The sequence below is a fragment of the Camelina sativa genome, chromosome 12 (genome assembly GCF_000633955.1).
Source record: "Camelina sativa cultivar DH55 chromosome 12, Cs, whole genome shotgun sequence".
Taxonomy (NCBI): domain Eukaryota; kingdom Viridiplantae; phylum Streptophyta; class Magnoliopsida; order Brassicales; family Brassicaceae; genus Camelina; species Camelina sativa.
The window spans coordinates 2492621-2509891 of NC_025696.1; the positions used below are offsets into that span (position 1 = coordinate 2492621).

At 33.8% G+C, this 17271-nt stretch overlaps 3 protein-coding genes across 7 annotated transcripts in view; all 3 read left to right on the forward strand.

Annotated features, from left to right (window-relative positions):
• On the forward strand, positions 1411–2268 carry LOC104733131 (zinc finger protein ZAT3-like). Its single transcript, XM_010452741.1, has one exon. The coding sequence runs from the start codon at positions 1411–1413 to the stop codon at positions 2266–2268; it is 858 nt and encodes a 285-aa protein (XP_010451043.1).
• On the forward strand, positions 8063–12969 carry LOC104729677 (protein NLP2-like). Of its 5 annotated transcripts, XM_010448648.2 has the most exons (6): positions 8341–8663; positions 9266–10361; positions 10501–10548; positions 10648–11689; positions 11779–12693; positions 12826–12969. In XM_010448648.2, the coding sequence occupies exons 2-5, from the start codon at positions 9432–9434 to the stop codon at positions 12672–12674; spliced, it is 2916 nt and encodes a 971-aa protein (XP_010446950.1). In that variant the 5' UTR covers positions 8341–8663; positions 9266–9431; the 3' UTR covers positions 12675–12693; positions 12826–12969. The 5 variants fall into 5 exon arrangements, with proteins under 5 accessions (XP_010446949.1, XP_010446950.1, XP_010446948.1 ...); XM_010448647.2 differs by lacking the exon at positions 8341–8663 and adding an exon at positions 8063–8294 and having other exon boundaries at positions 11779–12969; XM_010448646.2 differs by having other exon boundaries at positions 8342–8663; positions 9234–10361; positions 11779–12969.
• LOC104729679 (isocitrate dehydrogenase [NAD] regulatory subunit 1, mitochondrial-like) overlaps positions 16671–17271 on the forward strand; it is a 4906-nt gene continuing 4305 nt past the window's right edge. The window contains exon 1 of the mRNA XM_010448650.2: positions 16671–16832. Coding sequence (XP_010446952.1) covers positions 16775–16832 — 58 coding nt within the window. The 5' untranslated portion in view covers positions 16671–16774. The remainder of the gene's footprint in view (positions 16833–17271) is intronic.

Genomic DNA, 17271 nt, shown 5'->3' on the forward strand with positions numbered 1-17271 from the left:
TTTTTTTTTTTTTTTTTTTTTTTGTATTTGCAAGTTGTAACGAAGTGACCCTTTTTGTTCCCAGCCAAATAAAAAAAAAAAGGAGAAAGAAGATGATGGAGTGAGAGGATTTAATTATCTAATGGCTAACCTAAGCGAGTCTATGATCTTTTTATTCGCTAATGAAATCATTACTAACCTCTATTAGCTTTTGTGTGTCATGGAGTTGTTTGAGTATACACACTTTTCATTATTCAATCCAATAATTGTATAATCTTTTTATTATTATACTTGTATTTTTGGATTCTGTTAAAAATCCATGATCCAATGACTCTTTTAAAAAAAATTATTGTTCAATTTCTTTTGGAAAAGTGATTATTATTATATTTTTTGGTCTTTTGATACGACAATTGAGAAAGTTTGGATATTTCGAATATCTTTTGCTTCAGGTATTCCCCACATTTAAATAATTCCACATATGACATATGTAACTCCAAATATCTTGTTTGGACTTATTCTTTTTATTTCTAACTTTGAATACCAAAAGGCCAAAACCACAAAAAATAAAATGATTCCAGCTGCTTATGGCATCTTCGGATTTTCTTGTCCTCTACAAGCGCAACTTAAAAAACCTTGTTACCAAAATAGAGAGACAAGTTTATACAAAAAAAAGAGAAGCAAGCAAATTTGTTACATTCTTGTTCTCATTTTAAATGTTTGTAGAAGGATTAACAAAAAACGCAGGATAAAGACAAATCTAACGGATAAAGTCAGTATGTCAAACTGTAAAGAGCAAAAAAATGTAGGAAATATATTAAAGTATTACATTTTTCCTCTGTATTGTTTAATGGATCTGTTGGTTATAAAACAAAAAAGAAATCTAAGGCAACAAATCATCATAATCATGGGAGAGTGGGGGATTTTTTTCTTTCTGTGGAAGCTCCACCAAAATGGGTAATGGAAGCTCCAAATCCACTAATCTTTATATTTTACTCTGTGAAGAGAGTATAATGAACAACAATACCTGATTTAACAACTTTAATAACTGATGAAGTGGTTTTGAGTTTTGACTTATTTGGCCTTACCAAACCGATCTCCCCAATACCAAGAAAGCTCTTGCATTACTCCAGAAACTGGACTTTAAGGCCCATTAGATATAAAATTGGGCTACAAATAATAAGCACTTAAGCAGCAAAACTGACACATTAAAAAAAAACGTGGATTCAAACTGCGAGAGGATAAGTCTCCTTACATAGTAAACCGCTCTGTTCCTCAACTGAAGTTAACTGTCTCCCTGTTCCTCCATAACTTCTTTCCTACGTAACCGTCTCCGTCTTCTTCTTCTTCTTCTTCTTCTACTTAAGCAACTCCTTTCTCTAACTCCTACTTTTTTTTTTCGTTTTCATCAATCATTTTCTCTACGTGATCACGATGACCAACTATAATTCCTACTATGATCCCACCTTTCGCATTCCACTTCATCCTTCTAACGCAAGAAACCCTAATCCAAATCTCCAGTTTGCTTTATCTCCAAGTTACGATCACAGTCCTAAGAAGAAACGCACTAAAACCATTGCTTCATCTTCTAGTTCTTCACCAAAGAAACCAAGGTACACCAAAAACCCAGACCCTAATGCCCCCAAAATCACACGTCCATGTACCGAATGTGGCAGACAATTCTGGTCTTGGAAAGCTCTCTTTGGTCACATGAGATGTCATCCAGAGCGTCAATGGCGTGGCATCAATCCTCCTCCTAACTACCGCAGCCCCACCACCGCGGCTTCATCAAAACAACTAAACCAGAGATCACTAGATTGGGTCTCATTTATGTCCGAGGAAGATCATGATGTCGCTTCTTGTCTCTTAATGCTGTCTAATGGCACACCATCGTCATCGAGTACTAGTGAACGGTTTGAGTGTGGTGGATGTAAGAAAGTGTTTGGTTCACACCAGGCTTTAGGAGGACACAGAGCAAGTCATAAGAACGTTAAAGGATGTTTCGCAATCACAAACGTAAACGATTATCCTATGACGGTTACCACTTCTAGTGATCATGATCATCAGGGAAAGATCGTTGTGTTTTCAGGGCACCATAAGTGTAATATCTGTTTCAGAGTGTTCTCCAGTGGTCAGGCTTTAGGCGGTCACATGAGATGTCACTGGGAAAGGGAGGAGGAGCCGATCATTGGAGTTGGAGGTGCTTTGGATCTGAATGTTCCTGCAACAATGCAGGATCTTTCTACTTCAGACACAGTAGGGTGTTCTTTAGATCTTAGGTTAAGTCTTTAATTAGTATATATAATATAGGGAATGTAGTTATGTTGGATGTTTGCTTTTAATTGGTCAATGTTGTGATTTGATGGTATGTATAATGTATTTAGGATATTGGTGTACTCTTCTATGTATATGTATGCTTAATAAAGAAAATGTAGTACTGTTAACTTGGTATATAAATTTGGAATCTAATAAACAAACAAAGATACGTCAGGAAATAAGAAATCTTGACTACATGCTCTTTGATTCTGTAACAAGCTTTCAGTTTTTTTAGTTTGGTGTACCTTCTTACATGAAAATTAAATGGAAGTGCGATCCATAAAAGGGTAACTATTGACACATCGTAACTAAAACAAATTATAGCGTTGACATAAAACTGAAAACAGAGTTGATCTCTTAAAAACATATGAAATCCATAAGAACATTAAGCCGGAGCTTAATTAGTGCCATTGTTGCCAAATTCTATTGTTTGACTTGATCTCAAACTCACCACGATCTCCAAGACCTCCAACTATTCTTTTTTTTAGTTATTTTTTAATAACTCTTACCATTCTATCATATACGGATGGATTAGATATCAATCCGCTAAAGAATCTTAGTCTTACTTATTTTTAAGATAACCTTGTTTTCACCAGCTAGCTTTTAACATAAAGTAGTATAATTTATAAATTAAGATTGAATCTTTAAAAAAACTATTACTAATCTGAAGATTCAGATGCAATATAGGTAAGCACGCGGAACTAATTACAACATGCACGAACCCTAATCCGAGACAGTTTTCAATTAATCTTCTCGAATCTGTTAAACAAATATTTTTTTCAGTTGTACTTCAAAACATTTATCAAAATAGTGCGACACACAACCTTCACGAATATTCAACTACGAACTCTATTTAATAACAATAATTATCGTTTACAGCGATGCTTGTACGTATATTAATATACATCAAAAACAACAAAAAGAATCTTCTTATGAGATTTCCTTTAAAATTTCATAAATAGTATGTAAAATGCAATATTATCAACAAAAAAAAAAAAAATTCTTTTGCGCATATTATCAAAGATGAATCTCTCTAGCTCTCGTTTCTTGATTGATTATACTGGCTCGTGTACGTCACACGCGCGTGAGAAATATGTAAATAAAATTGTTCACGTACATTTCATATGTCTACATCTGCAACATGTTGACAAAAAAAGAAAGAAAAATATCTGCATCATAATACTTTTTATATGTTAGTTTGATTTGTTTATGAATGTTTTAAAATGGTAGATTATGAAGGCTTACGTAAGCTGAAGTTGACCGATTTATCTCCTCACACGTTCTTTGCATCTCAAATTAGCACTCCATCCAAAAAAAATGGTTAACTATTCTAATTTAGATATATCAAGTAATAACAACATTTTATAAGAGATAAGTATATATCGTCCATATTTGTAACTATTTTTTCGTTCAGTAAAATCGTCTTAATAAAATTACATGATTGAGATTTGTTTAGTACTCTCTATTACAGAATAAGCTTTGGCTTTGAGAAAAAGAAACAAAGATGATATATTTCTTTGCCCAAAAAAGATGATATATTTTCTTGTTTTTTTTTTTTTTGACGAAATTTTCTTGTTTTTTTTTCTTCCTGAAATTATTATATTGAATCAGAAACTACAACTTGAATACTATTATATGATCCAAAAACATTAATTGGGTTGACGTCATAAGAAAATGTCAGATGGATCCAACACAAAATATAGATATGTGAACAAATTTGACAATTCCTGATTGCTGATGCTTGGCGATTCTGCAATACGATGTTGTTTCATTTTAATAGTACAAAGTATATAAACTAAACAGAAATAAAACAAAATAGTTATTATTACAATGTATTTGACTAAGCATTTATATATATATATATATGTCTTTATGTAATGTAAAATGTAATTTACTCCCTCAGTTCTAGTTTAACTGTCGTTTAAGGTTTTTGTACACAAATTAAGGAAATTATAAAATTTTATGTTTTGCCCTTCATTAATATATTTTATAATTTTTTCTATTGGTTGAAAATTTAAAACAGCAGGGATTAGATTGGAATATTCATCATTGAAAATCTAAAACGACAACTAATATGAAACAAAAATTAAATCCTAGAACGACAATTAAACTAGAATGGAGGAAGTATTAATTAAATTTAGATCCGTAATAAAACAAAGTAATAAAGAGAAACCGGTCAGTACTACATACAGTTATGTATACATAATACATATATGTATTAATGTATATGTGCATTATACATTGTATAGCTAGAGGGGATTTAACTATGTGGGAAGCACGTCATCGTGATTCTTTTAAGAGAAAAACATATATAGCTATACTTATATGCATATATTGCACCATAATTATTTAGTCTAATCAAAATATTTTAAGTGGATTCTTGAGCGAGATTACTTTATCTTTTAATCCAGGCTTTACACCTAATCAAACTATAATTCTAAAATCAAAAATAGCAAATTGTTAGTATATAACAATTATCGCATTTAACTTCTAGTGTGATGCCGCAATGGGTGGCGACATAAAAATAATATTAATCACTTGGCTTTCATTTTAAAAGTCATAAAACGGCGTGACATCATCTTCCATTATCGCGGGCTTTGCTTCAGAAAAAGTATTATATCTAATCTTAGTTTACTAATCAGATACTAGTAATTAGCAAAGTAGTTTACTTACTTAATAACATTTGCCTTAAGATTTATAGCGCCACTTGCTATTTTTTCTAAACAAGTTTGTACGTACATACACATATACATATATACTCTCATGGTTTTGATATTTGTTTATAATATCAAAGTCTTTCATCTAAGTCTAGTTAATAAGGATTAAGGAGATTTCATCGTGTAATCAAGAAGTGAAATTATTGTTTCCAGAAAAGCGACATGTGTAGGGCCTGCCGGATTCAGACAAAGAATTTCAGTGATAGAAATTTTCATGCTATTTTTTATATATATTAAAAAAATATAGAGAGATATATATTTCGTGCACGACAATATGTCTCGTCTAGATTGTAAACTAAATAAATGAATTGTATATATACGATAAAACTGATTAGTTATCATATAAACACATGGATTCCAACTGAGTATTTATGAAATTAATGGAGATTAAAGTAAGAGGATTACAATGAAATGAAACCATTTGTTTAGTAAGGTCTTTGGACGCGGCGAGTCGGGGATATCGGACGATGAGTAAGGGACGATGGCTCCTCAGATCACTGAGAGCCGTTTGATCCTTACTTTTTGGAGCAAAGTGGCTTAACTACTTAACCCAACTTTCTCCCCCCTCTCAAAGCCTGACCCTTTGGAAACTAGTTTACATTATTCTATAACTGTACTCTAATTTACTATTCTAAGAGTTGATAAATTGAGGAGAACATGTGTCAAAGACTGGATTGGATGTTGGATTTTCCGTATATTTGGACTTGGATCGGTACATTGAAATTCTCAACGTTCATGTGGAAGTCGCACATTAGTAATCAAAATCTATAATAAACTTCTATTAAAAATGAACGACTCAGTTACGAAATTGTTGGGATGAGTAGATGTTAATATGTTATCGCTTAAGTCATTTTATTAATTACTTTCATTTTGTATATAGCTTATTTTCACATGCCTATATATATAACTAAAGAGCACTTCTTGAAAACCATATCGTAGTTCTAATAAATAAATAAAATATGTATATTTCATTGGAAATTTTTTTTATTCATATTTGTGGATACAATTTTGAGGTAAATTAGTGAGAAAACTCTTAAATTCCTTAATTCTATTATAATTAGTACCGAATGATTTGTTACAAAACAAAAAGTCTAACTAACTCTATAACCCGAACATATAAATTCGAGTACATTATTGTTAAGTTTAATGAGCAGCTCCTCATGTAATCTTTGTCCGGCCTACAGTTGCTAAGTTTTTTTATGTATAGATGTGTTTCTTACACTATAACAATCTCTTTACAAGTTTTTAAACAAAAAAAAAAAAAAAGCTTTCTTCTCCCACAAGAGTATTAATCTAGCATGATCGCTTTTATCGATGCTTCATTTTCCGAACTCTTTTTTTTTCATAAATTTGTTTCAACATGATATCTTGTCCAATTTCATCTGTACGTGTGTTTGCAAAAGGAATGCTTTTCTTCTTCTTTTTAGTAGAAGAATCCAATGCCTAGCTACCGCACAAACAAAGATGATATAATATTTAAAACATCAAGAAAAAAATTATCTTCAATCAATGCTTTCAACCAATCAGATTGTCGTTTGCTATAAAAAGTTGTGTTTAATTATTAACTGAAACTGAGGAATTTAGCAAGCACAAAGAAGAAATATCATCCGGTCAATTAAGTACTGAGACCAAGAACTCATGTGAGTAAACCTCAACCACTTAGGCATCTGAGGCAGTCCCCGAAATATAACTGTAGACAGACTTGTCAACTATCCAGTCGTCGGGTATGAATCCAGTTGTACGTAAAATCGTTAGACCGCAAAACAAAACAACAAAACGGATGGGGTACTTAAAGAGTTTTTTACTTACAAAGTACTTGCAACGTAGGAACATATGATTGTAAGTTACACATTTAACTTGCAATACGTTACACATTTAACTTGCAACGTAGGAACAGATGATTATAAGTTATAACAATGTGATCAACTATACATCAGTAACAACTTTCTTCATCACTTTTAACATTTTTGTTTTCTCTTTAATATTTCATACCGCACACACATATATAGATTCCTAGTATAGATCTTTATTTATGTAAGAATGTGCGATCCATATTTCAATCCTAAAATAACTGTTTTGGTCAAATATCTCAACATTTGTTGTTGAGCTTCAATAATTCAAGTAATTTCTAAATGATTACACTTTATAGCCATCATGAAAAATGGAAAGTACGTATATCATTATAGTTTATAAAAAAAAGTTAGCTATGATCAATTAGTGTGAAAAATCTTTATCATAAAAACAATTCAATTAGGCAATTTAGCTAGTGAAGGAATCATTGTATAATTCGAAAAAGAAACTATGTACTCCGTCTCTTCTTCCATGAATCGTCGGAGTCACATGGATGCCATTTGAAAGCATGGATTAAACTTTCAGAAAAGCATTAAAGTTTACAATTTTAATGAATATATTAAGTAGTGTGAGATAGTTTAAAACCTCTTTTGTACTGAAATCAATACAAAACTCAATCTTAAAGAAGAAGAGTAACTATTGGCTAACTATTTTAATGTGTATCTTATCAATCTATGTGCATAATACACTCACACATCTATATATCCATATACACACACATATATATACAGAGAGATTGAAAAAAATACACCATGGCAAATACTGAAACCACAAGAAAGATGAATAAATTAAATTAGAGGAATTAATTATATATACAAAGGGCGTTTAAGAAAAAATCAAACAAAGAGTTAAAAATAAAATAAACTAGGGCTGAGGTCAGGAAAGGGATGATTGTTTTTGTGAGAAGTTAAAAGAAAGAAAGAATCTTGAAGGTCAAAATAATAAATGGAACCTGTTCAACATGACAGACATTGTCTTGTGCAAAGAATCTTTCTCCCTTCTCCCTTCTCCCATTGATACAGATCAAGTTTAACCAATCAAACAGAACAAAGTACACATTTGCTTACGTAATCAAAATAATTAATTAAAAATATCTGATATTAATTTTTAACAATTTGGACGAATCTTAAACAAATAATGATAGGCCAAAGACATCACCAACTACATCATTAAGAGAACAAAAAACACAACCACAGCTCTTCTTCAACACACCCTCCCTCCCCTCTCTTCCTCTATCTATTCTCAAATTCTTATCTTTTCTCTCTTTTGCAGAAGGAAACAGAGAAACAAAAGATCTTATTTTTAACTGCAGGTGGGGTTTGTTTTTTTTATATTAATGGAAGTGTGATTAGAACGGACAGTAGAGAGATCTAATTGGATGGTAAAAAAACGGGTCCACTTTGTTCTTGGGGAAAGATTCTGCACGCCCACATGGTGAGACTAAAATAGACTAAATACTTCTACTATTTACCCTTCTTCCATCACCTACTTGCGTGTGTCCCAGCAAAAGAGAGAGAGATAAAAAAGAAGTGGTGATGATAATATCATCTATTTGAGAGCAAACAGAGTTTTTTTTTTTTTTTTTTTTTCATCATTTATGTACCAATAAACAGAGACCAAACAAATAAGCCTCTCTTAATAACTGAAAAAAAACCAGAGCAGAGCTAAACTCTTTTTTTGTTGTCCTGTCAGCTTATATTTGTTTAACTCTTCCTTCTTCTTCTTCTGAGTGTTTCAAACCCAAAAGTCAATTTTTTTTCTTCTGAAATTCTCTCTACTTGCTTGAGGAATCTTTTTGATAAAGTAAGTAACTTTTTTTTTGTCTTTCTTTTTGTGTGGGTTATGTAGTTTAGTTACTAACTATTTCTGGGTTTTTTGTCGGAAAGATATATTGTTTTGTTATGTTCTTTGTATACTTTGTGTTTATGGAGCATCAGAAGATTTTTTTTTTAATTTTGTTCTTTGGAAACTGATGTCATGAAGCATCAGATTCTCAATTTATATACTTTCATTATCTTCTTGTGTGTGGCATTTATTGTCTGCTGGAAATTTCCTTTGAATTTGTCTTTTTAAGTTTGTTCAATAATTGGCCCTCTTGGAGAGAGTTTCCATGTCCATTGGGGAATATTGTACTTGAAAGCTGCTGATGTTAGTACTTTGATGAATCCTCCTCCTCCTCCTTTCAAGTCAACTCTCTATAGCTTTCCTTTTTTATATATTTATATATTTATAGCCTCTCTATGATCTCACATCTCTCTTAAATCTCTTTTATATACATGTTTCAAATGCACTTTTGATCTTGCAGTTGACATAGACTGAGTTTTTTTAGCTCTTATCTTGTTTCTTCTTCTCTTTCTCTTTTGTTCTTGTTAGGTTTCTTGATCATGTTTCTGCAACCTTTGCAGATCGGTTATGTAGACAACCTTAAGGGGACCTCAAAGACGCTTGGTCTTGCTGGTTCTTGAAGTACAACATCAAAGAAGAACAAGTCACTCAATAATATTCGAGGGTTTTGGAGGGATACAAGACTGAGTTGACAAACTAAAGAAATAAAAGGGAGTTTCTTTTGATATGGAAGGTGGGGGTGGTGGTGGTGGAGATGGGAGTTTCTTACCTAATTCTAGCTTTGGTGTATTCTCTGAGACGGCTATGGATATGGATTTCATGGAGGAACTCTTCTATGATGGATGTTGGCTTGAGACAACAGATGGTAAGAGCTTGAAGCAGACGTTGGGACAACAAGTTTCTGATTCTACCACCATGAATGACAACAACAACAACAACTCTTTCCTTTATGGTTACCAGTTTGCTGAGAACCCTTCACAAGATCATATCTCCAACGAAGAAACAGGGAGAAAGTTTCCTCCAATAACACCTGGCTTCCTCAAGATCGAGGATCTCTCCAATCAGCCGTTGAATCAAGTCCCTTTTGACCAGTCTGCAGCTATGAGTTCTGCACAAGCAGAGAAGTTTCTCCTTGAAGAAACTGAAGGAGGAAGAAGATGGTGGATTGCTCCAAGAACAAGTCAAGGCCCTTCTTCATCAGTGAAAGATAGATTAGTACAAGCTATAAAGGGTCTTATGCAAGATAAAGACTTCCTCATACAGATATGGGTGCCAATTCAACAAGAAGGCAAGAACTTTCTCACCACTTTGGAGCAGCCACACTTCTTCAACCCTAAATACTTGAGTCTTAAAAGATACAGAGATGTTTCAGTGGCCTATAATTTCCCGGCTCATGAGGATTCCACGGAGTCTGTGGGTCTTCCTGGCCGTGTTTTCCTTGGGAAACTACCTGAGTGGACACCTGATGTGCGCTTCTTCAGAAGCGAAGAGTATCCACGCATCAAAGAAGCAGAGAAATGTGATGTTCGTGGCTCATTAGCCCTTCCTGTATTTGAAAGAGGTAGTGGGACTTGTTTGGGTGTTGTTGAGATTGTTACAACTACTCAGAAGATGAATTACAGGCCAGAGCTTGACAATATCTGTAAAGCTCTCGAGGTTTTTCTCTTCCCTTGATGTCTCTATATCATCCAGTTGCATGTTTAACCAAATAACACTTGACCAACTTGATCCTTCAATGAGAAGTTTTGTTTGTGTATTGTTGTAGCCTAAAGAGGTTCCTTGTTTATTTTTGTAGTCTGTTAATCTAAGGAGTTCAAGAAACTTGAAATCTCCAAGCAGAGAGGTGTGTCAAAATGGTCTCATAAACCAAACTTTTACTCTTCAACACACAGAAACTTTGAACTTTTGTTGCTAAATGTCATCATATGCCCTTTTGTTACAGTTTCTGCAGGTCTATAATGAATTCTACTATGCAGCATTACCTGAGGTATCAGAGTTTTTGACATGGGTCTGCAGATTATATGATCTGCCTCTGGCTTTAACGTGGGCACCGTGTGCTCGGCAAGGCAAAGTTGGATCCCGCCATTCTGATGAGAACTTCTCAGAGTGTGTTTCAACTGTAGATGATGCTTGCATTGTCCCTGACCATCAGAGTCGTAATTTTCTAGAGGCATGTTCTGAACACCATCTGCTTCAAGGGGAAGGTATTGTGGGAAAAGCATTCAAGGCAACCAAACTGTTTTTTGTGCCTGAAGTAATCACTTTTAGCAAAACCAACTATCCTCTTGCACACCATGCAAAGATCTCAGGTCTACATGCTGCTTTAGCAGTCCCACTGAAAAGCAAATTCAATGGTTCCGTTGAGTTTGTGTTGGAGTTTTTCTTTCCAAAAACTTGCCTTGACACCGAAGCGCAACAAGATATGCTCAAGTCACTGTCTGTGACCGTGCAGCAAGATTTCAGGAGCTTAAATCTTGTCATTGATAAAGAGCTAGAGCTAGAAGTGGTGTTTCCCGTTAGAGAGGAAGTAGTATTTGCAAAAACCCCACTTATCAATGCACAAACAGGAGAGAATATGAAACCTTTGCCTTTGGAAGAAATTTCTCAAGAAGATTCTTCATGGATCTCACACATGATAAAGGCTAACGAGAAAGGTAAAGGTGTGTCTCTTTCTTGGGAGTACCAAAAAGAAGAGCCAAAAGAAGAGTTCATGCTCACATCTGGGTGGGATAACAATCAGACTGGATCAGGTCACAGTAACTTTCTTTCAGAAGCTGATCAGTTTCAGAAGGTGTCAAATTCAGGACTCAGGATCGACATGGATCCAAGTTTTGAATCAGCTTCTTTTGGTGTGGGGCAGACATTGTTAGGTAGTAGAAGACCAGGTGAGAAGAGAAGAACAAAAACAGAAAAGACTATTGGTTTAGAAGTTCTTCGACAATACTTTGCAGGAAGCCTCAAAGATGCAGCCAAGAGCATTGGTGGTAAGAAAACTTCTTGTTATTATGTTCATTTTACCAACTTCTCTCTGACAGTGATGTATGACTCACACAGTTTCATTCTTATGATGCAGTCTGTCCAACTACATTGAAAAGAATATGCAGGCAACACGGGATAACACGATGGCCTTCTCGGAAGATCAAGAAAGTGGGACACTCATTAAAAAAGCTCCAACTTGTTATAGACTCTGTTCAAGGTGTTCAAGGCTCTATTCAACTTGATTCATTCTATACAAGTTTCCCAGAACTAAGCTCCCCACATATGTCTGGTACTGCCACTTCATTCAAGAACACTGACCAGTCAAGGAACTTAACTGCTCAAACCGAGAACGGTGTTTCAGCACAGGGAACTGCTGCAGCAGCTCCAAAGTCACCTCCATCATCTTCTTGTAGCCACAGCTCTGGTTCAAGCACATGTTGTTCAACTGGAGCTAATCAAAGTAGCAATACTGGAAATACCTCTGTAACCACCCTGATGGCTGAAAATGCAAGCGCAATCTTGAAGAGAGCTCGTAGCGAGGTAAGGCTGCATACCATGAATCATGAGGAAACAAAGTCCCTCTCTAGAACACTAAGCCACAAAACGTTCAGTGAGCATCCTCTTTTCGAAAACCTACCTCGGTTACCGGAGAGTAATAGAAGGAATTTGAAAGCTGAAGGGGCATCTAAAGTGAAAGCCACATTTGGGGAGGCCAAAGTACGGTTTACGTTGCTCCCTACTTGGGGGTTCAGAGAGTTGCAGCATGAGATTGCTAGGCGTTTTAACATAGATAATATTGCACCCTTTGATCTGAAGTACCTGGATGATGACAAGGAATGGGTTCTTCTGACATGTGAAGCGGATCTTGAGGAATGTATCGACATTTATAGATCATCACAGAGCCGCACAATCAAGATCAGCGTTCATGAAGCTTCTCAAAACAAGCTGGGAGGTTCTTTTGGTAGCATCGGTCTTGGTCCTTCGTTATAAGCAAATCACTCAGACTCAGGTACCTGCAAAAAAAAAAAGAAAAGAAAAAGACCAAGGAGAGATTCAACTAATTTTAATAAATAGTGTGTTAGAAAAGTATTACTCACCATTTTATAGCAATGGGCATCGTTTTTGTAAACATATTTTTCAGTGCCCCTGGATCATACCCCCATTTTGCAAGCAGCACTAGTGGACTGGTTTCTTGCATCGGCTTAGCAGTTTTTTTTGTATAATAAGACGATGCGTACCAGAAATATGCTTAATATATGTATGTATTTTTATTTTCTGTACATCATTTTTCATCTGGATTCTACTAAGCTCTGCAAGTAATGTTTAAAATTGAAATATCTTCACTTACTTGCAATTGTTTTCTTACTTAACTATGCATAAAATACTTCAGTCATGCAGTTCCCTCTTCCTTTTTTCAGCAACAAGAAAATTCCAGATTTAAAGCTCATAAAAAAATGTGAAAACTAGGAGACTGTTTTTTGTAGCTTCAGTTAAAGGCGTCGGTTAAACCAGTAAATGACATCAATTGAGGTTGAACGACGTCGTTTTGTTTAATAAGGAAAAAAACGACGTCGTTTTGCTTAGAAAAAAAAAAAGAACAAACACAGATTGGGATTCGATCCTTCCACCTTTTGAAAGAGTCAACCGTCGTGCTAAACCAACAGAGCCGGAGTCAAAATTTCACAAACACATATTTATATAAAAAAAGCTCGGAGTTTGAGAAATATTTACATCTTGTAATCAAGAATTTAAAAAATAATAAGAAAAATAATCAAAATAATTAAGCAAAAATCGGATATACATGTACTCCTAAAATATCTGAACAAAATTAATTTCTATTTTTGTTTTTAGTGACAAAAGAAACTATAATTTCTTATATTTTTCATTGTCGATTTTCCATAATTTGTTTAGCAAATTTATTTCTAAAGATTTTGCAAAATATTAAATAATTTTCTATTATACATGTTTTGTTTTTATAAGTTGTTTAAAATAGATAGAGCCATTGATGTCATGGATAAAAAACAGAAAAATAAACTAACAATGTATGATTTTATCATACTATATGTATTTTGTATTAACCTCCACAAATAGCGTATGTTTTTTGACTAAAAAGATGTGTCATTTATAGAGTTATGATGTCAAATACAAATATATGTCCTATTACACAATTTAAATACTGAGTACATCAAATTTAGTCATATATGAGTAATATCAACAATATTACTAACTTTGTGATAATAAACTAAAATCTGTATAGCAATTTAACATATGCACAATACTAAATAAACAACAATATTTTATGAAAAATTTTATTTATCCACGGTCCAAACCTAGACTGAAAAAAAATCACAAGTATGTGATAAGAATTATGGTTAATATTAGTACACTTATATATATTTGTGGGTTGGTCTAAAAACACAAACAAAATATCTTAAAACTTCATTTTATATAAAAAGAGTTAAAAACCAACACTAATCCTCACACTCATATACAAAACTAACTATTTTTTTTAATAGCTAAGAGGTTCTGGACAAAACTAACTAATTTCAAATTGGTGGAAAAAATTAAATAATATTATATAAACTATAAAGTATTATACATATTAATAGATGTTTACTTTCACAACAACTAATTTTGATTGATTAAATTCTAAAATAAAAGAATTTTCATTAATTAAATTCCTACTGAATATAATAATTTTTAAATAAATAAAACAAATAAAATTACAAATATCTCAATATTATTATTAAAAACTTTAAATATATATATATATATATTTGATCCAGCATAATGTTTTTTAGAAAATTATACAAAATATGCAAAAAAACATAATCCCGCGGTGTACCGCGGATTAAAATCTAGTTATATTATTTTAAGTGATTTTTGTAAAAATTACAAATTCTAAAAAAATTCAATAAAATCCAGTATTATTGAAGTACTGATTTAAAAATCTACATTAAAATTTATTGTTATTAAAAACAGTTTGTGGATTTGATTGTTAATGAGTTTGAAAAACTTGTGATCATGTTTTTAGGTGGATTTTGAAATTTTTTATAATAAAAATATCAACTTTCCTAAAATCATCAAAATCAGATAAAAAATTATAAAATATTAAATTACTTAAAATAATAGATTAATTACACTCCCTAAATAACTTCAAATACAACAAAATCAAATCACAATAAAATAGTAAACTGAATCTTGAAGTCTAAATCTAACAGTTTAATTAGGCTAAAAAAATCAAGAGAAATGAAGGCTTATATAACAAATGAATTGATAAAATTAACGATATTACAAAATAATAATAGATATACTCAAAATAAAAACGAATACAAACGTCATTATGTATATATTGGGATTTTAATTGACACCTAATTAGAATTTGAAAGAGTGTTGGACTAGCTAGATATGATGAAATTTATTCCTACCCCTTGATTACCATCTTTTTGAAATTAAAATTTTTTTATTCTATAATAGTATAATTTTTTATTCTATAATAGTATAATTTTTTAAGTTTATACTTTGAAGTGTTACTTATACATAAGTATTCATATATAAATGAAAGATGATGCTTGTTGTCGCATGTGTTGATTGTACATGGTATGTACATACCAAAAATGGCATCGAACAAGTATATATACAAACATAAGGAACTTGATTAAACCAAGTGAAAGGAAATTTATAGGCCTGGGCATTCGGTTTATCCGGTTTAATCGGTTCGGTTTATTCGGTTTTTCAGATTTTCGGTTTTTTAAAAATTATGCCGAATTAAACCGAATTATAATTCGGTTCGGTTTAATCGGTAATCGGTTTATTCGGGTCGGTTATCAGCTTTGAAATCCATTCCGAACTAAACCGAATTTTTTTCTATTTCGGTTTATTTTAACCGAATTAGACCAAAATACAAATAATGGGCTCAACTGAATATAAAAATCCAATAACAATCCCAATTATAAAACCAATCTCCATTAACAAACTAGGGTTTTGACGAAGTGGCCGACGGCGAGGCTGCGAGGGAGACGGTAACGGCAACGGTAACGACATGCGATAGTTAAATCTCCTTGTCCGATGAGTATTCCGGCGAGATCTGTCAACATAGATCAAAGGAAAAAAGCCCGTTTTAATTCGCTCTAATCTCCATGAGAAATCAAATAATACAACCCAAATCAAATTCAAGAGTGAAACTTAAAAAATGATGATAAGTAAGAAAACTAACTGTAATCTAGCAGACAAAGATGTTTTTGAGTTGATGCAATTGAACTAGCCTCAGTTTCCGACGATAGAGTGTTGGCGATATTCACAGAGTGACGTTCAACGCCTGACAAAAGATTATTAGAGATAGAGTTGAAGGATTCTTAGGGTTAACAAGAGGGAGAATGTCATTTTGGACTGGATAAAAACACTAGTGGGCCACATATTTTTTTACTGTTGACTTATTAAAACATAGGCCCGTCAGATTTCTTTTGGGTTTGGTACAAAACAGTTAGAAGTAGCCCAATTTCAAAACAAATTAAATATGTATGTCATTAAACCTAATCAATGGTGAAATGATTAATGGCGGCCGCACTTCTCCTTCTGCAAATTACACAGAAGCTTACAGATGAAGAAGGAGATGAAGTGATGTAGAACAGAAACCGAATAACCGATCGGTTATAGCCCGCCGAACCGAACCGAATCACTAACCGAAATCCCAAAATTATTTTGCCGATCGGTTTATTTCTGTTCACAAAATCGGCGCCGATAACCGAAAATCTCGGTTTTCTCAGTTCGGTTTGCTCGGTTCTTGCCGAACGCCCAGGCCTAGAAATTTAGGTGAAAATAAGCAAATATCAAACTAATGGGCAGTTGTATAAATATTTTAATTGACGATTTGCAAATATGGTCTAAAAAGCAAATATCGAATTGTTTTATGGAAATATCTTTAATGAGATGAAGATTTTGGGGAGTAAGTGTGTAAATACCTAAACTTTAACAATAAACGCTTTTTCGTCCGCCTCCAGCTCCCAAAGGCCAAAGGGGCGAATCTTCTTCTTCTTCCCTTTCGATCAAATCCTTTTCTCAGATTCAAACCCAAAATTCGCAGAGCAAAAATGTCTCGCCGATCGCTAACTCTACTCAAGAATCTCGCCAGAAACGCGAATGGATCGGGTATCCAGACCCGATCGGTGACTTACATGCCTAGACCCGGTGACGGAGCACCACGCGCAGTGACGCTGATTCCTGGAGATGGAATCGGTCCTCTGGTGACGAACGCGGTGGAGCAGGTGATGGAAGCGATGCACGCTCCGATCTTCTTCGAGAAGTACGATGTTCACGGAGAAATGAGCCGTATGCCGCCGGAAGTGATGGAGTCGATCAGGAAGAATAAGGTTTGTTTGAAAGGTGGGCTTAAGACTCCTGTCGGTGGTGGTGTGAGTTCGCTTAACGTGCAGCTTAGGAAAGAGCTTGACCTCTTTGCGTCTCTGGTCAACTGTTTCAATTTGCCTGGTTTGCCTACTCGCCATGAAAATGTTGATATCGTTGTCATCAGAGAGAACACTGAAGGTGAGTATGCGGGGCTTGAGCACGAGGTTGTTCCTGGTGTCGT